Source organism: Aquarana catesbeiana, linkage group LG01 (genome assembly GCF_042186555.1).
Source record: "Aquarana catesbeiana isolate 2022-GZ linkage group LG01, ASM4218655v1, whole genome shotgun sequence".
In the NCBI taxonomy this organism is placed as follows: Eukaryota; Metazoa; Chordata; class Amphibia; order Anura; family Ranidae; genus Aquarana; species Aquarana catesbeiana.
In genome coordinates this window covers 175,098,185-175,123,895 of record NC_133324.1, presented here as the reverse complement: position 1 = coordinate 175,123,895, position 25,711 = coordinate 175,098,185, and the positions used below count along the sequence as shown (strand labels likewise).

At 42.0% G+C, this 25,711-nt stretch overlaps 1 protein-coding gene across 4 annotated transcripts in view; it reads right to left on the bottom strand.

Moving 5' to 3' along the window:
• PAM (peptidylglycine alpha-amidating monooxygenase) overlaps positions 1–25,711 on the bottom strand; it is a 331,085-nt gene that overhangs the window by 272,359 nt on the left and 33,015 nt on the right. For all 4 annotated transcript variants that reach the window (XM_073624571.1, XM_073624572.1, XM_073624573.1 and 1 more), the window contains exon 4: positions 3,766–3,823. In XM_073624571.1, coding sequence (XP_073480672.1) covers positions 3,766–3,823 — 58 coding nt within the window. The remainder of the gene's footprint in view (positions 1–3,765; positions 3,824–25,711) is intronic.

Below are 25,711 nucleotides of genomic sequence, written 5' to 3'. Positions count from 1 at the left end.
TTATGCAGCAGCTTCTTAAACCACAAACACACAAAACCTTCATCGGCCACCCAACCCCCTAAGTATGTATTTCTTCAGCGCTAATGATTACCATGGCAACTCCAAAGCCATGGCCTCTGGAGAGATGTCCTTCTTGGCCTCCTTTACATCTGTCTTGTTTGCCAGGCACAGCATAATAAATACTTATTTCACAGAATAAACAGAACAGGACAATTAACTTATATGGAAATGTGCCCCTTACTAATAATTTAAGAAGAAATAAGACTTAAAATGTTTCAGAATAAAAAAAAAAAAATATGCAATGCATATTAGCTCATTATGCCTTTGTCTTGCAAGTGTTATTTTTATGGGTTTACAACCACTTTAACCACTTAAAGTCCAGGCATTTTCCGACACACTTTTCTTTTAAAAATCATTTTTTTTGGCCAGAAATTAATTAGAACCCCCAAACATTATATATGATTTTTTTTTTTTTAAACAGAGGCCCTAGAGAATAAATGGATGAGTTTTGCAATTTTTTATGTCACACGGTATTTGCACAGTGATTTTGGGGGGGGGGGGGGGGGGATACTTAAAAATTTTAAATGCAAAAAAAAAAAAAAATTTCATAACCCAATTTTTTTTGTAAAATATAAAAAAGATGATGCCGTGCTGAGTAAATAGATACCAAACATGTCACGCTTTAAAACTGCGCACACCGACAATGTAACTTTTACTATACATAGGCAACACTTTAAAAGCCTTTACAGATTACCACTTTAGATGTATAGAGGAGGTCTAGTGCTAGAATTACTGCCGCTGATATGACGTTCACAGTGACATCTTACATGTGTGGGACGATCGCAGTTTGCGTGCGTTCAGGACCGACGCATGCATTCGCCTTTGCGCGCTAGCATGGAGGGGATGGTGGCACTTTACTATATATATATATACATACATACATATACACAGTGGGGCAAAAAAAGTATTTAGTCAGCCACCAATTGTGCAAGTTCTCCCACTTAAAAAGATGAGAGGCCTGTAATTGTCATCATAGGTATACCTCAACTATGAGAGACAAAATGTGGAAACAAATCCAGACAATCACATTGTCTGATTTTTGAAAGAATTTATTTGCAAATTATGGTGGAAAATAAGTATTTTGTCAATATCAAAAGTTCATCTCAGTACTTTGTTATATATCCTTTGTTGGCAATGACAGAGGTAAAACGTTTTCTGTAAGTCTTCACAAGGTTGTCACACACTGTTGCTGGTATGTTGGCCCATTCCTCCATGCAGATCTCCTCTAGAGCAGTGATGTTTTGGGGCTGTCGCTGGGCAACACGGACTTTCAACTTCCTCCAAAGGTTTTCTATGGGGTTGAGATCTGGAGACTGGCTAGGCCACTCCAGGACCTTGAAATGCTTCTTACGAAGCCACTCCTTCGTTGCCCGGGCAGTGTGTTTGGGATCATTGTCATGCTGAAAGACCCAGCCACGTTTCATCTTCAATGCCCTTGCCGATGGGAGGAGGTTTGCACTCAAAATCTCACGATACATGGCCCCATTCATTCTTTCATGTACACGGATCAGTCGTCCTGTTCCCTTTGCAGAGAAACTGCCCCAAAGCATGATGTTGCCACCCCCATGCTTCACAGTAGGTAGTAGGTATGGTGTTCTTTGGTTGCAACTCAGCATTCCCTCTACTCCAAACACGTGAGTTGTGTTTATATCAAACAGTTCTACTTTGGTTTCATCTGACCATATGACATTCTCCCAATCCTCTTCTGGATCATCCAAATGCTCTCTAGCAAACCTCAGACAGGCCCAGACATGTACTGGCTTAAGCTGGGGGACACGTCTGGCACTGCAGGATCTGAGTCCCTGGCGACATAGTGTGTTACTGATGGTAGCCTTTGTTACCTTGGTCCCAGATCTCTGCATGTCATTCACTAGGTCCCCCCGTGTGGTTCTGGGATTTTTGCTCACCGTTCTTGTGATCATTTTGACCCCACGGGGTGAGATCTTGCGTGGAGCCCCAGATCGAGGGAGATTATCAGTGGTCTTGTATGTCTTCCATTTTCTAATTATTGCTCCCGCAGTTGATTTCTTCACACCAAGCTGCTTGCCTTTTGCAGATTCAGTCTTCCCAGCCTGGTGCAGGTCTACAATTTTGTTTCTGGTGTCCTTCGACAGCTCTTTGGTCTTCACCATAGTGGAGTTTGGAGTGTGACTGTTTGAGGTTGTGGACAGATGTCTTATACTGATAACAAGTTCAAACAAGTGCCATTAATACAGGTAATGAGTGGAGGACAGAGGAGCCTCTTAAAGAAGAAGATACAGGTCTGTGAGAGCCAGAAATCTTGCTTGTTTGTAGGTGACCAAATACTTATTTTCCCACCATAATTTGCAAATAAATTCTTTCAAAAATCAGACAATGTGATTGTGAATTTGTTTCCACATTTTGTCTCTCATAGTTGAGGTATACCTATGATGACAATTACAGGCCTCTCTCATCTTTTTTAGTGGGAGAACTTGCACAATTGGTGACTGACTAAATACTTTTTTGCCCCACTGTGTATATTATCTATCTATATATATCACGTAACAGGTCCCCTTTATGGAGGGATCTGCAGTCTACAATCTACAAAGGGAGGGACCCCAAATCCCTCCTTTGCACTTGAAAGCATTCAAAACGCTGAATTGGTGTTTTTGAACACGTTTGATTTTTTTAAAAATAGCACCTTTAAGATTTCAGTAAACCGGAAGTGATGTCATGACATCACTTCTGGGTTACCACATCCAAGACCCAATCAAAGCTGCTCCTGGCTTTCTTCGGGTCTCCAGCTGGCGGATGTGCTGGCTGGTTGCTCGGGTCTCCCGGGGGGGGGGCGGGAGAGCCCGGGCAAGCGGTGGAAGGGGTGTTCCCTCCTACTGCTTGTAAGAACAACAGAGAGGCTGCTTATGACCCCTCTATACTAAAAACGATACCCCCTCACTCCGTAAAAAGATATATTTTAAAAACACCATGCTAAATGTCAGAAATACCTATATTGGGCTATTTTCTTCCAAAAAAAAAAAAAAACTAGTGAATTTGCCTGGAGACGAGCTTTAAAACCAGGTTAGGCTGAAACATAGTGTCTAGGCTGCTTCCTTTCTGTCTGGTACCAACAGCTGTGCCGTGGTGCTGGGTAACCAGATGCCAAAGAGACTTGCCTCCTGGCTCCCAGCTGTGAGGCCTTAAACTGTCCAATATTTACAGTTGAATAAAGGAGTTAAATTAAAGGAGAAGACTATCCTCAAATTGTAAGTACTAATCATTTTGGAGTATCCATGCCCTAATCCCTCTCCTGTTAAAAAGTTTCATCAAAAGCCGGAGTGAATGCACTGTTGCGTGGGTGGCTGTTGGCCTCAGTACTGTTTGGGGTAGAACCAGTTAATACCAGCAGCCCCTAGGGGGGTAACGCTACGCCCACTGTTTAATGTTGCAGAATCGAAAAGTTATCCCCTGGACGGAAAAGCAATGTCTGATAAACGGGAAACCTCATAATGTTAGCCATGGGCACTGGTATTCATTTCCCCAGCCACTATTACTCATGCAGCCACCAAGATGTTAACCTGGCTCCCCAAGTACTCTCTCTCTCCCCCCCCCCCATCTTCCAATGTGCATTATGCAAGATAAATGTAATTTTGGGACCATCTGACAGAGGATTATGCTTATAAATTTTAGGAGAAAAAAAAAAAAAGCCAAGTAATGCTACAACATTGTTATATGTATCATACATACCTACATAGGCTTCATCATCTTCTGGCAGCCGATACGACTTGCACAGATAGGTGTCAGACTGAAAAATAAATGAAGCATTCTTAGAAGCAAGTAAACATCCATTTGGTTTCGACTCATTTGAAATTCAGGCAAGATCATTAGAAAGTGACAGTTTAATTTAGAATGTAGACAGTAAGGCTCGGTTCACACTGGGGCGACTTGTCAGGCGACCTAGTCGCCTGACAAGTCGCCTCCCGTTCTGTGCTATGGAACCGTTCTAATTGGAGCGACGCAAGTCGCTCCGACTTAGAAAAAGGTTCCTGTATTACTTTGGGGGCGACTTGGGGCGACTTGCATAGACTTCTATGCAGAAGTCGTCTCGCAAGTCGCCCCGCAGTCGTTTGCAGGTCGCCTCGCTGAGGCGACCTGCAAGTCGTGCCGCCCATGTGTGAACCGAGCCTAAAGCACAGAACTTACTGCCTCATCAGATGGATAACTGTGCAAATCAAAATACCATAATAGCAAGGAACTACAAACTGTTTATCTTGGGTATTATTTTCAAGTCAGACAATGAATTTCCATAAGGACAATTACTGACCATCTACTACTACAGGTTTGAGTATAGACCTTGCTTTATTTAAAGGGTTTCTTCCAATTAAATGTGTGTTCCACTGAAAATTAGCCTATGCAAAAACACCAGTTACGATTAGGCTCATACAAAAATCTGATCATAAGGCTTACATTATAAAAATTGTTAGGCTTAGTTATAAAGGGTATATGTTTGCCCCTTTTACTAACTTGGTTTTAACCAGACTCTTCAGCTTGAGTGTGAGGGGTCAAACAAACACTTACATTTGCTGCCCTATCAACCACATAACCTCTGAATACTTCAACCACTAGAGTACACAGCACAATCAAGAGAAGTTTTCAATTCATTGAAACACATGTAAAACTGAATACAGATTTGCAATTGTCAATTGAATTATCCTTTGGACACACTGGGATTGGTTCAGTAGCACTCCACAAAAACGGGGACACCACTTAGAAACAGGGAAATCCCAAAGTTGAGATTCCGCATATACAATCTAATGAGAGTTCCCAACAAACGTCCAAGAGTACAAAGTTTCATTGATAAAATTAGTACATAGCAGAAAAACGTCAACGCGTGACAGGAGCCCAACAGACTTCACCTTCTTTAGCCCTAAAATCCAAACCTGGAAACTTGTTGGATTCTTTTTCTGCTATGAATCAATTCTATCAATAAAACGTTATTAATTAAAGCTCTGTTTTTTTACACTGGTATGCACTCTCTGGGAACAGTTGTGGGAGTGAGAGGTAAGGTAGGTAACAGGGCAACAAGCTGGTGACTCAAGGTCAGACAAACATAAGCTAAATACGAGCACGTCAGCCTGAATCTGAATGGGTGAAATCAAAGCACAGTGTTCCAAGGTTTTCAAGGACTCTTTAAATGAGCAGCTTACCGCCTCACCCAAAAACACATGACTAGGAAAAAAAAAAAAAAAGAAGAGGTGCACAGAGTAGAAGCTGTATGACCACCTAGTTTCTGAGAGAAGCTTGTGACCTTGTGTTTTACAGAACACAGAATCTGCATGGAATTTCTGACCAGAATTAGAGCTCTGTCAATTTGTTTCAGGCTGTCTGCAGGTGCAGTTAACTTGATTATTTTAGTTGAGTTTTTTTAATTATAGGATGTACTTACCTGTGATGAATTCACCTGATATCTCCGTCTCGTGACTTGGCGCACAGCTTTTCTTCCAAAATCTTTTTAATCAGCCAGTGCTCCCTCACTCATGTGTTCCAAACACTACGCACAATACAGTGGAGGGTCAGGTTGGCAGATTTTTCCAATGAAGTAAATGGTTTTTGGGCCATAGATGTGTGGGAAGCAATATGGCTGACTGTAAACATTTTGGAAGAAATGCTTTGTAACACTGTGAAACTTCCAGAAGGAAATTTACTAGGTAGGTGAATCCCATTTAAAAAAACGATCAACATTGGGAAGGGAAAACCTAAGAAAGCACCCCTTTTATTTACCGTATTTAAAGCATACCTAAACCCAACAACATTTCCATGTATTACAGCTGATCAGTCAGGTGGTTTGTTTTCATTTTCAGGGTAAGAGCATAATCATTAATACAGAAAGCACTAGAATGATTTTGCCAGAAATGGCATGTACTTGCCACTTCTTGTGAGCTAAAATGTCAACAAAAACAGTCTTATCTAACCTCATAAATCTGCCATATGATAGAGGTGAACCAAGGCAGACATGCTTGCAGTCCAGCCTGTGTGACAATCATAGCTGTCCACAGATAGTGGAGTTGGTAAGCAAAAAAACGAAAGGAGTTTCACGACTGTAGAAGTCTGGGAAAAGACAGATAGACGTCTGGCGAAAAAAAAAATCTGACAGGGTTATAACCCTTCCTTGCTCTATCCAAAATGAAAAAGAAAAAAAGTTTTACCTAGATGTTCCCTGTAACAGGGGAAATCTCTTCCCTTTAAGCCTAGGTTCACACTGTAGCTATGTGGGAAGCAGCCCGATTCCAACGCCGGTTCCCGCATCGCTTTTCCCCCGCAGACAGATCACACTGCCCTCTGCGAACCGCTGCGGGTGTCAGTACAACGTTAATGATACCCCCAGGTCGGTTCACAGATCGCAGTGCCCCGATTCCTGCTCAAATCCACAGTTCGCACTGCGCTCTGTGAACGGATTCCAGCGTGGGGAAAAAAAAAAAAAGAAAGCCCCTGCACCTTTTTTTTTTTTTGCAAATTCAATGTGAGTTCAGCCATACAGTTGCATGGCTAAACTCGCATCGCACAGACATCACATGTGATGCGTTGCGGGTGCTAATCACATGCAATGTCCGAGATCGCTATAGTGTGAACCTGGGCTAAGAGCACAGAGCTCAGATGCACTTTAAAGTGGACCAAGATTGCGTGGTGCAGGGGGTGACATCATCCTCCCGCAGACAACACCCCGTGGAATGGGGAGCGCTCCAAATATCCCAAGTTGAGGCTGCAGTACAGAGACCAGGGAGCATTCTTCTCAGTAAGATTAGTAGTCTACATTACCCAGATTTTCTCAGAAGAAAGACGTCGTCACCCTCACCTAGGAGCACAAAAGCTGGGGGAAAGGCAAGTGTATCATTTTTTCCACCCCACAGTTTTTTCAAACTTTTTTTTCCTACTTTTCAGAAAGGAGTGGACAGGAGCACTAATAAAGCAGACCATGTATTTTAGATGTAAAATACGCTTTAAAGTGTTACCAGACACATTCTATTCAAATACCTATTAACTCAAAAAAGTACCTTCTATTGCTCTCAGCCTCCTCCAAATTATTTTTATGAATTTTTTGCTACTGTGTCTGATCCGACCGCCTGTTAAGAGAGTGGCTAAATTAATTCTCCATGCAGGAACATAGCCACCCTCTCTTGCTCCATCTCGAAATGGACTAGGGACTATGCACTACTGGATTTGTATCATAAATAGAGCAGTGCACACGATTGCAACTAACGTGCACTATTTGTTTCAAACAAACATAAGTGAAAGGGAAAAAAAAAAAGGGGAGAGGTTCGGGAGCTCACAGAAGATGTCAGAAGGAGGCAGAAAAAACACAGCAAGAGGCAATTTCAAGAAAAATATTTTAGTGTGAGCGCTGGGGAGGCAGAACACAGAGCGGTGACTGACAGTCACTGCTCTCTGCTCAGAGCAGACCCACAAACTGAATGATCAGCGGTCTTTGATCGCTCAGTTCTCGATGTACTGAGCGGTTTTGCAGCCATCGGTGTTGCAGCCATCTAGGTGAATATGGATGTTTGTTCTTATAGGATCCTGTACTTCCCTTTTAAGTTTTTAAACATTTTCCACTGCAAGACTGAAATATATTTGATTCAATCATGCAATGGAAAGTTTGCATGCTTTTTCGATAACTTGTGGCTCAGCAGTGAGAAAACCTACATTTTGCCTCACGAAAATTCCATACTAATCTTCTGTCTCTATGCCATAATCAACAGCTGTTATTCCATAAAACATTACCAAACTAAACAAGCTTCCACAGCCAAGTGATTAATGTGCTCGCTCTGCCACTACATAGATGTCATAGGAATTCTACAAACAGATACAACACAAGTCACTTACAACATTCATTTGAACCAACTTGAAAAACATTAATAGTAGATTAAACGTACCCACAACTATAATGCAAATTATTTGCCATAGTGATTATTTTCAGGTATGTGACTGCTTCGCAGCTTGTATTGGTGGTCATTGCAGAAAACATTTGGATCTTAGAGGCAGAACTCTATAATCCTTTTTGTCTGGATTTCTTATACTGAAAATTACATTTGGCTGGGCAAAGTGAGTGAACTGAGCCTTTTAGGTCTGATTTACGGTATACACATGCCTTTCTCATAAAAGGTCACACGTCTAAGATTATTTCTCTTAGCAGTTACAGGTTACTCTGACCACCGTATTCATAAAAAATAAAATAAAAAATACCCTGTAATAAACAAAGTGATACCTATAGCCAAAAAAAAAAAATAAAAAAATAAAGTGTTTGCGGAAATGACCTTATGCCTATGCTAGAAACCTAAAACAATTGCAAATCTACCTGACATACATAAAAATACACGAAAAAGCAAACAACATGAAAGCAATAACATAGCCTGTGTTCCTCTGACCTTTGAAATGTCAATTATTTATCATACAGAGAACACAAAACCAGCAGGGAATCAATGGGGAAGGGAGGTGTATATTATTCTCTACATTAAAGTTAAAGGCAATGGCAGCACTTATCTCTGCAAGGACACACATCATGTGCTTTGGTGGAATGGGCACCACATTGCACACTTTAAATTTAAGTTAGAAGAGAGTTTAAAGAGTTTGGCAGAACTAGATAAAATATATTTGGACTTGACAGTGGTTTGGAGATCCAAGACGACTGATCATCAGTCACAGAGCAGAAGGCCGTTGGCAATACTGAAGCTCAGTGAGAATAAAATATGTGCGTAATTCAAATGGAATGACCATAGCTCAGAAAATAAATGGAACTACTAGGGAGGAAACCAGTCAATGGGCCAGGACAAACACCACAATAAAGGAAACTATCTGGCTCTTGTAAATGATTGACTATTGCTATGGAACTCAAAAAAGGTTTTGGTTTGTTAGAGAGCAATGGCTCTACCACATCAAACAATGATAGTTATGTTACTTCATATATCGTGCTCACGGAATTCGAATAACCCATGGTTATTAATGGTACGACTGAGCCCCCTATGATGAAGAGTCCTAAGTTGGCCATACACAGAATTAAGTTTAGCCAGTTGCTAATGAACTGAACTAAATTCGCTCCATGGGTGGTGCTATCAGCCACCTCCTGCCCAACCTTTCTTCATTGAAAGATTTAAGGAGCTGAGCAAAAAACTGTTGGCAGAGCAGCACCTGCATCCAATCAGATGCAGTCACTGTCCAGGCATTTTGACAGCTGGTTGGGTTGGCTGTGGAAAACAACAGCCACAGCAGGAGACTGATCTGTCCAATGGAGGAGTTTGTTAAATTTGTCCCCCTCAGCCTATATGTGTACGACCAGCTTAAAAGAAAAGCGCAGGAATAAAAATCACCACAATTAAACTTACCTGGATGCCTGCTGCATTGATATGATGCTGCAGCAGCTTTCCCCCGCTGGCCGAAGACCATTGATCACTCGGTTCTCTGGTCCGCTCTAAGCAGAGAGCAGTAACTGTCAGTCACCATTGTGTGCTCTTCCTCTCTAGCACTCATTAAAGCACTGGGTTTGGGAGGGGCAGAAGTGGCTGGCTCAGGCTCTTAGCAGCGCGCTGAGAGAATGAGCCAGCTGCTGATCAGGCATCTGGGTGGATCCCGACATTATTGTTGGGATCCCTGGGGAGCCTGGATTGGCTCTGTGACATCAGCCAACAGCAGACTTTACAGTAGCTCACTGTCGGCTAGATATGGGTCAAAGAAATCTAGAACTAAGTGCACTCCTGTGATCCAAAAGAGCTTTGGCCATATACCTCCTTTAAGAAATGCCACCAGAGGCCCCCACAAGAAGGTTTTCCATTTGCTGTGTGACATTCACCAGATGAAGTTCTCAGGTTCATCTTACTAGAGACAGCTGGAGAGTTAATAAAAAGCCAGTCAAAAGTGGAGAACATAATGTGGCAGAGGTTGGGGCAGGTCACATTCAGGACTAACTGGATTTGGGTCAGGTGGCACTTGGGCAGAGTATCAAGGTTAGGGCAGGCAGTAGACAGATGAACAATATGAATAAGAGGAAAGGTCAGGATCGCAACCAGAATAGCAACAAAGGTGAAGCCAGACTGGTCACTTTTTAGTAGTAGACAATGTGACACACAGACTCCATTCTTCAGTCTTCATATTAGAGTAGATGTTCTCACACTGTCAATTTAGAGTGTGCGAACCAGAGGGTTTACGCACCGAATTAGTAACAGTGAACAACTCACAATCATAAATATATTATATTTTAAAAAAAAGGTACTTGTTCTAAAAGAAGTCAATGAAGAAAATAAAGAAAAACCAAAAGCCTAGACTAGATAATTTTTCAATGAACAGTCAGGGACAGCACTGCTCACAGAATCCAGACACACTTAAAAAGAGTAGCTCCATTTTTGCTGAGATAAAAACATTCCCCTCTGGGTGATCTATGTACATTGCAAAAATTGTCCCATGCAGTAGGTCAGTGCCCACACTGCACAGGTCAACTGATAGTTTTGTCTAGGGGTGATGAGAAAGCGTACACTCACCTGATCCTTCGTTCCAATGGAAAATATCGCTTCACCATGGTCCAGCGGTGGACTGTTCCTGGTCTGTGGAGTCCACTCTAGGCTTGATGACGTCAAGAATATTCCACAACTCAAGAACACTGGAGTGCACAGATGCTGGACTGGTCTTATGCTGGGAGGATCAGAGGATCCTCTCCTCTATCCAAAAATGAGCAGTTAACCCATGTAGTGTGGGCACAGCTCCATTGAATTGGAAAATTTATTTTTGCCCAGAGATGGGCTATAAGAAAAAGTTGTATGTACCACTATGCCCTTCCTGAATAGGAGTATGTGTTCATTCCAGATTCCTGAATGGGAGTGTGTGTTAATTCTAAAATCGGGTGATGCACTTGCAGTGTTCCAATAAGGCAAGTTGTAGGGTCTGCATCCCATTAGAACTGATTAACCCTCTGGGGGTAACTCACCAAAATTAAAATTTTTGATGGAGATGATGCCTAAAATCTGTCTAGTGCAGATTTATCAATGACACAAGCAGGAAATTGCATTTCTGGGGAAGCTCTGTGCAAAAGGGCCTGCAGGCTGTCATATTGTATTGCATTTCACAGAAAAGTACAGTAGCTGCAGATTAAAAAGGAAAGATTACTTTTAATACCATTCAATTACAATATGATTTGTGTATCAATTGTATCTGCTATATTTTTTTTCACAAATGTGGAGTTACCATTTAATCATTCCTTTGCAATACATTAATGCACACGGGTTGATAAACGTTATGAAATGTATTATTGTCTGTTTTGTTAAGGCAGCCTATTCATTATGACTCTAATGTCAATGCACCACATAAAAGAAAGAAACATACATGACACTTTCTGAAAATGAAGTGCACAACACCACACAGTATATGCTTTGGGATGCCTTTCACAATGAGTATGGCACAACTGCAAACCTACCAAAACATGGCCATCCACCTAAACTGACAGGCCAGGCAGGAGAGCATTAAATCGGAGAAGCAGCCAAGAGGCCCATGGTAACTCTGGAGGAGCTGCAGAGATCCACAGCTCAGGTGGGAGAATCCGTCCACAGGACAACTATTATTTGTGCACTCCACAAATCTGGCCTTTATGGAAGAGTGGCAAGGAGAAAGCCATTGTTGAAAGAGCCATAAGAAGTCCTGTTTGCGAGAAGTCATGTGGGGGTCACAGCAAACATGTGGAAGAAGGTGCTCTGGTCATATGAGACCAAAATTAAACTTTTTGGCCTCAAAGCAAAACACTATGTGTGGTGGAAAACTAACACTGCACATCACCCTGAACACACCATCCCCACCAGGAAACATGGTGGTGGCAGCATCATGTTGTGGGGATGCTTTTCTTCAGCAGGGACACAGTGGCTGCATATGATGGGCCACAGTGGCTGCATATAATGGGCCACAGTGGCTGCATATAATGGGCCACAGTGGCTGCATATAATGGGCCACAGTGGCTGCATATAATGGGCCACAGTGGCTGCATATAATGGGCCACAGTGGCTGCATATAATGGGCCACAGTGGCTGCATATAATGGGCCACAGTGGCTGCATATAATGGGCCACAGTGGCTGCATATAATGGGCCACAGTGGCTGCATATAATGGGCCACAGTGGCTGCATATAATGGGCCACAGTGGCTGCATATAATGGGCCACAGTGGCTGCATATAATGGGCCACAGTGGCTGCATATAATGGGCCACAGTGGCTGCATATAATGGGCCACAGTGGCTGCATATAATGGGCCACAGTGGCTGCATATAATGGGCCACAGTGGCTGCATATAATGGGCCACAGTGGCTGCATATGATGTTTTTATGATCAGTATTTTTCAGTTTGTTTGCACCCCCCAAAAAATTTTGAGCACCAGCCGCCACTGATACAATCTGACAGAGCTTGAGCTATTTTGCAAAGAAGAATGGTCAAAAATGTCACTCTCTAGATGTGCAAAGCTGATAGAGACATCCCCAAAAAGACTTGCAGCTGTAATTGCAGTGAAAGGTGGTTCTAAAAAATATTGACTCGGGGGCTGAATATAAATGCACGCCACACTTTTCACATATTTATTTGTAAACAATTCGGAAAACCATTCATCATTTTCCTTCCAGTTCACAATTATGTGCCACTTTGTGTTGGCCCATCACATAAAATCCCAATAACATACATTTATGTTTTTGGTTGCAATTTGACAAAATGTGGAAAATTGCAAGCGGTACGAATATTTTTTCAAGGCACTGTAACTGATGGTTATTTCCATCTTCCTAGACAAATTAATTAATAGCAGTTTTACAAAATTACCTCCAGCTTTCATTTCATGTCCACTATTCTACAATGAAAGGGTATGTATAGTCAAATCTATCTTTTTACATTTTGAATACAGTAGAGGAGAGATAGAAACTGTCACATTGTGGGTGATGTCTGTGTCCCTGCTGGGGACAATCACCTTTTACATTTGTCCTGTTGACCATTCTAACCAAGACAGAGAACAATGGGAAATTCAAACATTGTTAGTTGCCAAATGAACAGGGAAATCCTAATAGGGACACTTGTTTTACTGACAGCCAACAAATTCTGGATGTACATATACTTTAAGAAGAAAAACCTTAAAGGTGCTTTGGGGGACATTCAGAATGAATGGCACCGCATCACGCCAACACATATAACACTCGTTACTTTAAAATATTAGCTTTAACTATACGCATGTGCACTGCAAACAACATGTTTAACACAGATTACATTGCATTGCGGTAAGACTCACATTACTACAGCACACTGTTGTGAAGGGCCCTATGACGCAATAATTTGACATTAAAAATATACTTGTAAAACATTAATAGATTTGCACTAAAATCATCGATTTGTAAAAAAATTCAAGAAACCAACTTTAAAATTTTGACAAGGTGGTATCATACTCCTCATAGGTTACATGAATTCTATCCAAATACGACTGATCGTTATTGGAGGTGCCAGGAGGGAAGAGGAACACTACTCTATATATTCCGGTCCTACCCCAAATTAAAGTACTTCTGGGCGGAGGTCCGAAAAATGTTTTTAAAAATTCACAGACTGCAAGATTCCTGAAGATTCAGCCTTTCTTTGACGTTTCCACTATTCCTGCAAAAGTGTATATAAAAAAAAAAAATCAATTGAACATCACTTACTGAACACCGCCAAGTCCTGTATTCCTCTTCATTGGAAAGAAACATTGCCACCAACTATTGGAAGCGGTCTTCACAAAGTAGAGAACAACATGGAAGACTTGGTAATTACAATACAGCAGAAGCACGAAAAATATTCCAAGACATGGGGACTGTGGAATATATTTGTATTATTCTCTGAAGAAGGGACAGCGCTTTTCGGATCATAACTTCTCGGTTAGGCCATATCGATTAGCTAGCTCCGATAGTACAAACCATAGCCATCTCAGACTCCTCTCCCCCCACCCCCCCATTTCCTCTTCTTGATAATTTTACGAAAATGGAAAAAAAGGATATCATTGAGCCACTCTGGGGAGATCTCAGACGTGCAGGTCATGCAAGACAGCCCAAGAATTTATAGGAACTGGAGACTTTTTGCCAAGAGGAATGGGCAGCTTTACCATCTGAGAAGATAAAGAGCCTCATCCACAAATACCACAAAAGACTTCAAGCTGTCATTGATGTTAAAGGGGGCAATACACGGTATTAAGAACTGGGGTATGTAAACTTTTGATCAGGGTCATTTTGGTAGTCCTTAGAATTTAAAAAGAGTAAACACAGTTGATTGATAATAAATGGCTTCAGCCAAACACTAACCACGACCAAAAATGTTTTTGTGTTATCATTCATATTCTCTGAAAAATGACCAAGAAAGCAAACATTCTGCCAGGGTATGTAAACTTATGAGCACAACTGTATATTGGACATGGCATAAGTATGAACCTGGATATATCAATGTTTACATACTATTACTGTAACGACTTGGATCTGCCCTTTCCGGGATTTAATAAAAAATATATTTGAAAAAAAAACAAAAAAAAAAACACACACACACTTGAAAATCAAATCTGAAATCTCTTAAATTAAAACTGAAGCCAAAAAAAAAAAAAAAAAAAAAAAAAAAAAAAAAACACACCACACATAAAATACCTCCCTTCTTCCTATGTGTCTATGCAATGCAGTTCTCAGGCACAGCCTTCATATGTTTATGCGTCTTCTTCAGTTAAAAGCTGGAATAGTTATGTCAAGGGAATTCTATAGAAGTGCCAAGCCTAAAATTAGCTTTTATGTAAAAGGTGAACTCCAGGAAGATCTAAAAAAAAGGCACAAATTGATGCAGCCCAATGTTCATCAATACATCATAAAATCTAGGGTTTTTTTTTGTTTTTAAATACAAACAGTGTAAGTATCTGCACTTGACTTGGTGTCCATCTTTTACTGTCCTTGTACAGCAGAGGTCAGACTGGAAGAGGAAGAAGCAGTTCAAGGAGCCAGTCGTGTTATAGTGTTTATGTACCAACAAGAAATAAGCTGATAGGAGGAGAGAGCAAAGTGACAGAAGGAGGATATCATCCGTGTGCTGCTTCTGCTTTCATTTGAGTCAGAGATGGGGAGGAGACCTGAAAGTGGTACCAACCTGTGGAACAGTGTTCTCCAAAATGTGGCCCTTGCTTTCTTTTATCTGGCCTTTAAGGCATCTCCCCACCCCCACTGACACCAACGATGGGGCACCAATCCTCCCACTGACACCAATGATGGGGGCACTAATCCTCCCACTGACACCAATGATGGGGGCACCAATCCTCCCACTGACACCAATGATGGGGGCACCAATCCTCCCACTGACACCAATGATGGGGGCACCAATCCTCCCACTGACACCAATGATGGGGCACTAATCCTCATGCTGACCCTAATGATGGGGCATTGTTTACTCCAACTGACATCAGGCCATTTTCTATACCCGCTGGCCACAGTCCAGCCCCCTAAGGTGTGAAGGGCAGTAAACTGGCCCTTTGTTTAGAAAATCCTGCTATAGAATAAAAAAAAAAAATCAGGTCTCTGCCCTGCCAGACAGGGTTGTGCTGTGTGCCAGAGCTGTATAAATCTCAGATGGATTGACATAAATGCAAATCTTTTAGCAGAAACAACAGCTCCATGTGCATTACAACTAGGCTATTTGCCTGGGATTCAACTTTAAATAATCTTTATAAGAGTTTCAGTGCAAACATCTCAGAAAATAAAGGGCGGACTAAAATATTCAGATAATAAAACTTATCGGGTGTCTTTAACCTAATCCAGATCTGTAATTCTTGCAGCCATAAAAAGACACATTTGTGACAAGTGAGAGCCAATTCCCATTCATAGCTTTTCTTAGTAGAGGCCAAAAAGATAAGAAACTGACTGAATGGTTCACGTCTAGGAACAGCTCCCAAAATGACACTCTTATCAGCTTCAAGAGTTCTAGAAATAGAAATGATATGGAACATTATTACCATACGGAATGTGTGCACACCCAGACACCTCCAAACAAACATCATTACAGCATGGATTCTTCGTTTTCATCTTCAGCTGCTTACATGACATTTAACTAACTGTGCATTTACACTTTTGTGGTCAAATTGATAATGCCTACTTTATATTTGATACATGTTCTTATTCACATTGCATAACCGTAAAAATAAATAAATAATAATTTCTGCTTACTTTTTAACTTACTTAAAAAATCCTACCTCGCTTTTTACTTCTATATAATATTAAAATGGATGTAAACCTAGTGTCATCCTTTGTAAACTACGTCTATAAGGATATACACGCCTCCTGCATGTATCTTTACCTGTCAAATGTCTCCCCTCTGTCTGTTATGAGAGCCAAAAAACTGCAGATTCTGTGGGTGGGTCTGTTGTCTGGAGCTCGGTGGGTGGAGTTGTGATGTCAGTACACTCCCCGCCCACCTCTACACTCCCCTTGTCAATATGCATTTTCTCCTGTGTATTTCTTACACTGAACTTCTGCTATGATCTCTAACATCCAGTGAAAAGACAGGAAAGTAACCACATGACTTCAGCATGCCCAATCATGCTGAGGTGCGGAACAGCCAATCCTTGCAGAGCTGCTGAAGAAAGAAGTGGGGGTGGGAATTAAAAAATAATGCATGTCTTAGGCTAGTGCACGAGATATGTAAATCACCTGTCACTCACAGCAAGGGGGAGGATTTGACAAAGTTTCTCAGTTTGTCAAGATTTTTCTCACTGAACAATAAAAGAGGATTGCTCAGAGCTGGATTAACGCTGTGTGGCAAGACTGGGCTCAAATGATAGGAAATCTTATACACTCTACAGTATGATATAAAAAAAAAAAAAAAAAAAAAAAAAAAATTTGGGGGGGGTTTACATCCATTTTAACCACTTGCCGACCGGGCCATAGCCAAAAGACGGCTGCAGCGCGGTCGGCTAGTTCTGGGTGGACATCCGTGGGGCGTCATTCCAGAATGTTGCTCCCACGCACCCGGGAACATCCGTGACCGCCGGGTCCTCACGGTAAATAGCCGTTGATCGCGGCCGTTTACCACGTGATCGTTCCGTCAAATGATGGAGCGATCACATGTAAGCAAACCGGTGTCACGTCATGACGCCGGTTTCTCCCTCCCCTCTGTGTACCGTTCGGTACAGTGCGAGGGGAGAGGGGAGGAGGGGGAGAGATGGCAGCGCTGTGGGCTGGATGTTTAGTGCCCACAGCGCTGCTCAATGTCAGCAATACTCTGCCATAAATTTTAACAGAAACAAAAGAATTTTTTATTTTTTTTTTTTAATCGAATTTTCAGTCTTTTTTGATTTATAGCGCAAAAAATAAAAAACCCAGTGGTGATTAAATACCACCAAAAGAAAGCTCTATTTGTGTGAAAAAAAGGATAAACATTTCATATGGGTACAGTGTTGCATGACTGAGTAATTGTCATTCAAAGTGTGAGAGCACCGAAAGCTGAAAATTGGTCTGGTTAGGAAGGGGTTTAATTGCCCAGTAGGCAAGTGGTTAAGGATATGTACTGTGATGGCAGATCCCATTAACAGTTGTAGACTAGATGACCATAATGTCTGTCCTAACAAGGGGTTCTCAGGGCTTGGGTGGTTGTGTTTTATTTACACTTTAAAAAACTTCCGGCCAGTCTGTCTCCTAATTGCACATTGCAAGCTATTCTGAACAAAATAACCTTCCTATAGAGTCCCATTTATAAATCTGCTCCAAAGAAAAAAAAAAAAAAAAAACGCTAAAAGGATAAGAAAAACTTTTTTCTCTCTTCTCAGGTATGCTGTGTAAATGAAAACAAGCATATGGTTTGCAAATTGTGACTGCAAATATAAAAATCCACTAGAAAGATAAAATTCTATGCAACTTTCACACATGTTTAAGCTTGGTGTGCCACATTTTCATGATAATGAAGACTCCACACCTACACATAAAAAAAAAAAAAAAAAAAAAAAAAAGAAGAAGAAAAGACAGGCCCCTTGTACTACATACAAATCAGGCAGGCCCTTGCATAACATAGTTGATGGCAGGTTTAAAGGAAACTGTATATTAGATCATATAGTATATGGTTAGCCTAAAAGAATACTTTATGGCACATTTAGACCTAATTACTGTACTGTGATGTTGTGTTAATGCATGCCTTAGACACCTTTCACAAACAGAGTCCTATCAGGTCCACCTGTCAGTTTTTCAGGTGGACCTGATCAGATGGTCCATTCACATCGGCAAATGCAAACTGACTTGTGTCCAGTTACACCCTCCTACCTTTTTGTCTGTTCCAGTCCACTAAAAAAGAAAAAACACACACACACACACACACACCACCAAGGGGATCAGAACGGTGGGCAGTCGGCTGTAATAGAACGGTGGAGTCTGCTTACTACTGGCCACCCTTAAAGCAAAGCGGGCTTTGTCTGTGTCTGCTCTGAATAAACTCAGTGAACAGATCCCTTGCTGATCTCAACGTTGTCTGCCCAGTGTGAAAGGGGACTTAAGCCTTGTACACACGATCAAATTTTCCGCAGACAAAGCGCCAGACTTTTGTCCGAAGGGCGTGTGCCGTGAAGGTATATTGCATACTAACGGCACACAACTGTCGGCCAACAAACACGAACGTAGTGACGTACTACGAGGAATTTCAGCTCTTGAGCGCCACCCTTTGGGCACCTTCTGCTAATGTCGTGTTTGGTAAGCATTGATTCAGAGCATGCGTGTTTGTACTTTGGACTTGTGTAGACATGATAGGAAAAACATTGAAAATTGTTGTCGGACGAAAATTTACTAGCCTGCCATCAAACATTTGTTGGCGGAAAGTTGGCCAACAATTGTCTGATGGAGCGTACTAATGGTTGGATTTTAGGCAAACAGTCTGTCATCACACAATCCCCTGCCGAAAATCCGATCGTGTGTACGAGGCTTTACAGTGACCCGCAGCAATGCAGCATACATAAGTGCATTTTTTGGTGAAAGTTATAGTTAGTGGTACTCCAACGCACCAAGACAATGTACAGTACCTTCATCGCACAGGTGTTGCAGCACTTCAGAAAGCAGAGAAACATATAGTAACATGCACACTATGTAAATCCTTTCTTAAAACGAGCATTCTAAATCGCTATTTAGAGCGGACTTCAGGCCGGTCACGTGACTCGTGGCCGCTTTACAGCTATGAGACATGGCTTCTGCGGGAGGAGACGAGCGGCCACCTGATCTCCCCGACTGACGTCAGTGGGACACAAAAACTTTATTTGGGTACAACATCGCATGTCTGCACAATTGTCAGTTAAATGAACGCAGTGTCGTAACGCAAAAATCAGGAAGAAGGGTGATCCTTCCAGAGGGCAAGTGGTTATAAAAGTAGATTAACCATACAGAAATAAATCCAGACAATGACAAAAGTAAAATGTGAAGCTTCTCCCTACAGGTGCCTTCTGTGTAACAAGGAAGGAAACCGTATTGTAAATAAAGTGGATTTTAGGTCATAAAATCCATGCCGGTGTTCTTATGTATTCTGTTTGTTGTGTAGATACCATTCCGGAGAATTTCCCCTGAGATGGAGGAAATGACGGCAAGAATAGCCTTTACTTCAAACTGCTCCAATTTCCAGTGCTGTTCACCGTGTCTAACAAAGACAATATTCCTCCTACATTGCTCTCATTATCCTCTACATTGTCTGTTTCCATTAACATCCGACAAAATGAGCTTTCCAAAATCAGAGAGAAGACGGGAAAGCCCTTTACAATAGAGGATCATCAGAACTGCATGAAGCAGGACAATCACAGCAAGCTTGGAAAAGTAAAGTACTAATATAAACACTGGCCTTCTTCCAGGTATAAGGCGGAGGTCTTCTTTATGGGTGTAAATGGGCACACAGCCAAAGAAAGCCGCCAATGGAAGCCTTTAATGTGTTACTAAACCCAAAAACAGTCAAATCTGTCTGTATATGCAGAATAACATGCTTGTTATACTCACTGTGGCACTTAAAGGGTTAATCCTCTGCATTGAGTAAAAAGGTTCTTTGATCCTGTATGGACAGATCCTCCCCCCTCCTGCAGGGTCTCTCTTGGCAGGGCCAGATAAGACACCACGAGGGTAGTCCTGCTGCTCATTCTCAGTTTGGTCTCTATTGCTGGAGAGAACATTTCCTTGTTGACCAGAGCTAGCCAGGTCACATAATATTGTCATCACACATGTGGTCGTGTATACAGATCCTAAATGACAGCCAAGTCCCACTATCCTCCTCCATGCCCAATAACTAAAAAAATAACAGTGGGTGGGATGTCACATCTTAATTCATGGATGATCCACCTCCCATAACAGCATGAGGACACAGGCTATAGTGGAAATCTCCTCCTACCTGAACACTCAGTACTCTGCAGCTTATCACGTGACCATAGTATACAGAGCAGCCAAAAAAGGTATATAGTGGCAGTATTTTTGTTGTAAAAAGATTTATAAGCTGTGGGCACTTTCGGGGGGGGGCAGATGAACTATTTTCATATTACTTGGTTTAGTAAAAAAATGGGGGTTATTTACGAAAAGCAAATCCACTTTGCACTACAAGTGCAAACTACAAGTGCAAAGTGGAAGTGCAGTCTCTGTAAATCTGAGGGGTAGATCTGAAATGAGGGGAAGCTCTGCTGATTTTATCATCCAATCATGTGCAAGCCAAAACGCAGTTTTTTATTCTCCTCGCATGTCCCCCTCAGATCTACAGCAACTGCACTTCCAAGTGCACTTTCAAGTGCACTTTGCACTTGTAGTGCAAAGTGGATTTGCCTTTCGTAAATAATCCCCGCTGTGTGATACTGAAGGCAGACTACTACAGCAAAGAAGAAAATGCCACTGTTGGGATCTCATGCTAACTGAAGGTTTGACCACTTGCCTACTGAGCCAATTCTGACACTTCTCTCAAATCTGTGGGGTTTTTTTGCTAGAAAATTACTTAGAACCCCCAAACATTATATATAATTTTTTAGCAGAGGCCTTAGAGAATAAAATAGTGGTCAATTCAATTATGTCTCAATTTTTAATAAATTTAAAAATATACACACACACACATACATATATATATATATATATATATATATATATATATATATATATATATATATATATATATATATATATATATATATATATATATATATACACACACATACATATACACACACACACACATATATATACATATATATACACACACACACACACACACATACACACAATGTATAACCCACATTTTTTTGTAAAGAGGATGTTACGCCGAGTTACCCAACTTTTCATTGCGGTAAAATTCCGCATGCTCGTGGAATGGCAGCAAACTTCAGTACTTACCTGTTTAGAGTTACAGAGGAGGTTTAGTGCTAGAGTTATTGCTCTCACTCTGACATTTGCAGCGATCCCTCACATGTGTGGTTTGAACATTTTACATACGTGGGCATGAACTAGGCGTTCACTACAGCATGCGAGCATGGAGCGGGACGCTTTAAATAGCTTTTTTTTTAACATTTTATTTTATTTGTATTCCATTTTTTTTACACTGTTCCTTTACTTTTTTTTTTGATCACTTTTATTGCTATCGCAAGAAACGTAAACATCCCTTGCGATAGCAATAAAGCATTACAGGGTCTCTTAATCGAGAGATCTGAGGTCTATAAGACCCCAAATCTCTCCTCTACCTTTAAAAGCAAAAATTAAAAAAACATTTTTTTTTAATCTTTTCCTTTTTCAAAAAAAAAAAAAAAGCCTTGTTTACATGCCGGAGGAATCGGAAGTGAGATCATGATGTCGCTCCCGTCCCCCAAGGCCATAGAGATGAGCAGAGGCCATCTTGCCTTCACTCATCTCTATTGCAAGCCAGATCTTCCTCTTTTCGGATCCCTCCCAGGTGCTCCTGGCCCCTCCCCCCTGCTGAATGCCCCCACAGCAAGCAGTTTGCTATGGGGGCTCCTGAGCTGAGCCGCTGCTGTGTGTCCATCCTTACATGGAGCTGTGCCACAGCCCTGCCCACTCTCCCCTTATTGGCTCACTAAGTTTGATTGACAGCAGCGGGAGCCAAATCGGGAGGGAGAGTCCTGGATGACTGAGGGACTTTTGGACATCGCTGGACAGAGATGGGGCTCAGGTAAGTATTAGGGGGGCTGCTGCACACAGAAGGTTTTTTATCCTAAAGCATAGAATGCATCAAGATGAAAAACCTTCTGCCTTTAGAACCACTTTAAGATAACTTTAATACAGTTACAGCAAACAGTTTTATCCTTCTGGGATAATGGTTTTACATAAATAAAAGCGGATTATTGTAAGCACCCCTGTCGGTGTTGAATGGCTTTTTTCAACCATGTAACAGATACATCTGCAAGAGAGCTTGTTCTTTTGAAAAAACAACAGACTTCCTGGCTGGATCACCAGATGAAAGTAGAAGAGAGCAAGCGTAAAAAAGCGAATCTAAATTCTTCTAGATATTTGCAGTTGAATCCAGCAACAGAACTACAGGGGAGATGGGAGTACAGGGAAGTAATGAGAACAGTTACAAGATGCTCTGGTCGCTGGAGGTACCAAAGACAACTATAGCAGCCCACTCTACATACAGTGATCTTCCAGGTCCTGTGCTCAAAGCTTCCTCTCTGCACACTGAACACAGGGGATCACTTCCTCAGCACCACTGCCATTCAGAGAAGGCTTTGCCCCTTCTCTCTCCATCTCCTCCAATCAGAGAAAGTCTTGTATTCATTGAAAATAAACAAGGTTCTCTGAATGATTCTGCTGTCAAGCAAGCGACCCCATGTTCAGTGTGTAGAAGGTAAGCTGCCCGAGCACAACCCAAGCTGGACCCAGAAGTTTGTGGCAATTACTGTATGTAGCGTGGGCTACCACACTGGTTTTCACAATCCCCAGTAACCCCCCCACTTATAATGGATAATTACACAATGCCACGCTGGACCAAAATAAGGCCGGCCATACACGGTTCGAATCTCAGCCGGTTCAGTAGGAACCGGCTGAGATTCGATCCGTTAATGTGCAAGCTGAATGTACAAAGTTGATAAATCGATGCACTTGGGTACAACCAGCCTGCCGGATTCTCTTGCAAATATCGCTCTTGGCTGCTATAGCCACCTTTTTTTCCTTTCGCGATGAGTGACAGGCAGTGCTGACAGCTGTCTGGTATGAATGAGGGGGAATTCTGCGCCAGATTTTAAATGGAAAAAAACGTTGTGGGTTCCCCCCAGGGGCATACCAGGCCCTTAGGTCTGGTATGGATTGTAAGGGGAACCCCCTACGCGGAAAAATCGGCGTGGGGTCCCCCCCAAAATCCATACCAGACCCTTATCTGTGCACGCAGCCCGGCCGGTCAGGAAAGGGGGTGGGGACAAGCGGGCGCCCCCCCTCCTTAACCGTACCAGGCCGCGTGCCCTCAACATGGGGGGGTGGGAGCTTGGGGGGGGCGCCCTGTGGCGCCCCCCCACCCCAAAAGCACCTTGTCCCCATGTTGATGAGGACAAAGGCCTCTTCCCGATAACCCTGGTCGTTGGTTGTCGGGGTCTGCGGGCGGAGGGCTTATCGGAATCCGGGAGCCCCCTTTAATAAGGGGGCCCCCAGATCCCGGCCCCCAACCCTATGTGAATGAGTATAGGGTGGTACCCCTACCCATTCACCTAGGGAAAAAAAAAGTGTCAAAAAAAAAAAAAAAACACACACACACACACACACACACACACACACACACACACACACACAACACAGGTTTTAAAAGTAATTTATTAGGCAGTTCCGGGGGTCTTCTTCCGACTTCTGGGTCCTCTTCCGACTTCTCCGGCCTCTTCTCCCGGGCCCCTCCGCTATCTTCTTCCAGCTCTTTTGCTAGCGGGGGCCCGGTAAGCTGCGCTGTCTTGTTCCCTCTTCTCTTCTTCCGATATTGACACGACGCTCTCTCCTGCTGGAATGCTGTGTGCGAGCCATTTATATAGGCAGTGACCCCGCCCCCTCGTGACGTCACAGTCCCAGCATGCATAGGGACTGTGGCGTCATAAGGGGGCGTGAACCCACGCCGTTTTTTTTATTTAAAATCTGGCGCGGCGTTCCCCCCGCATGATTCATACCAGACAGCTGTCAGCACTGCCTGTTGCTCATCGCGAAAGGAAAAAAAAAAAGTTTTCCTTTCCCGATCAGTGAGACAGCTCGACGCTGGCTCCCGCGACAGGGCTCACAGGTGTCAAATCTCGCCGATAAAAGCGGCGAGATTGACACAATATCGCGGTCACCTACTGTATGGCCGACTTTAGACTGTAATAAATGATTAAAAATGTGTTCACTGAAAAATCCCTCTACATTCTTTAAAGGAACGGAACTTATTATCTTTCGTAGTAATTGTTCTTCTAAGTTTATATGCTACAAACAACCAGAGATGATCAAAAAGAAAAGCTAAATACAAAATGCCAGTGAGAAAAAACAATATTTTACGTAAATGTGAAATAAGCACATTGCACTTAAAAGCAATTCTGGTTAAACAGTTTCCATCAACATGAAAAATAGGCTTCAATCAGCTTGTATTTAAGTTCTCCAGAAGAATTATAGTGCCACTTAATCTTTGCACAAGGCATTGCATGCCTCATGTAGCATGAAAGGACTGGGGGGTCCAATTAAAGATGCCACTGTGTGCAGACATCTACTGCTCTGCATATATTCCATCTTGTACTAGCTGAAGGTCTATGGGGAAAGAAAAAAAAAAAAAAAAAAAAAAAAAGCAGCCTCCAGCTTCCTTTCCCTCCTGCCTCACTAATGGGATCCCTTTTATTTCAACAAGGAAAAAAAAAAAAAAAAAAAAAAACCTCCATCTGCAGCAATGAGTCACCACCTACTGCAGCACGACAACAACAGACCTCTGATCCTCAGCCCTCTATACCGATCTAGCTATTTACTAATGATAGCGCTACCGTGCCCATTTCATATGGTACAGGGAATTGCACGGTATGCACAAACGCCTAGCAATCATCCTTCTTCACTCCCACTGCTCTAAACTGATAGAAGGGTGAAATCAAACTGGATACTTAAGAACACTTCAAACTAGAGTTGCACGATTTTGGCCAAAATGAGAATCACGATTTTTTTTTGCTTAGAATAAAGATCACGATTCTCGCAGTGTAACATCTTTCACATTATACAAAAAACATTGGGCTAACTTTACTGTTTAAATTCATTAAGGTGTATTTTTTCAAAAAAAATAAAATTGCATTGCGCAAATATGGTGCGATATAAAATATTGCAACCACCATTTTATTCTATAGGGTCTCTGTTAAAAATATATATATATAAAATGTTTGGGTGTTCCAAGTAAGAATCGTGCAGCTCTACTTCAAACTTTGTTCAGCATAAATGAAAGGAGCCCAAATCCTGTAGATTTCCACGTAGCAAAAATCATCTGCATATATAAACCTTGTACAAGTGGATTGTGCACCAAATAGTTGGTTATATAGTGACCCAGCCGGGCCCCTCATGTAAAATCAACATACGTCATATGTACCCCAAAAATCGTCATTAGAAGCATCAGCACAATGCAGGAGCATTCTTGTCATAAGATTTGAAATCGGCAGCAGGAGCTCACTGTAAGCTGCATTCACACATCAGCGTTTTGAATTCACTGCAAATCTGCCCGCGATTTGA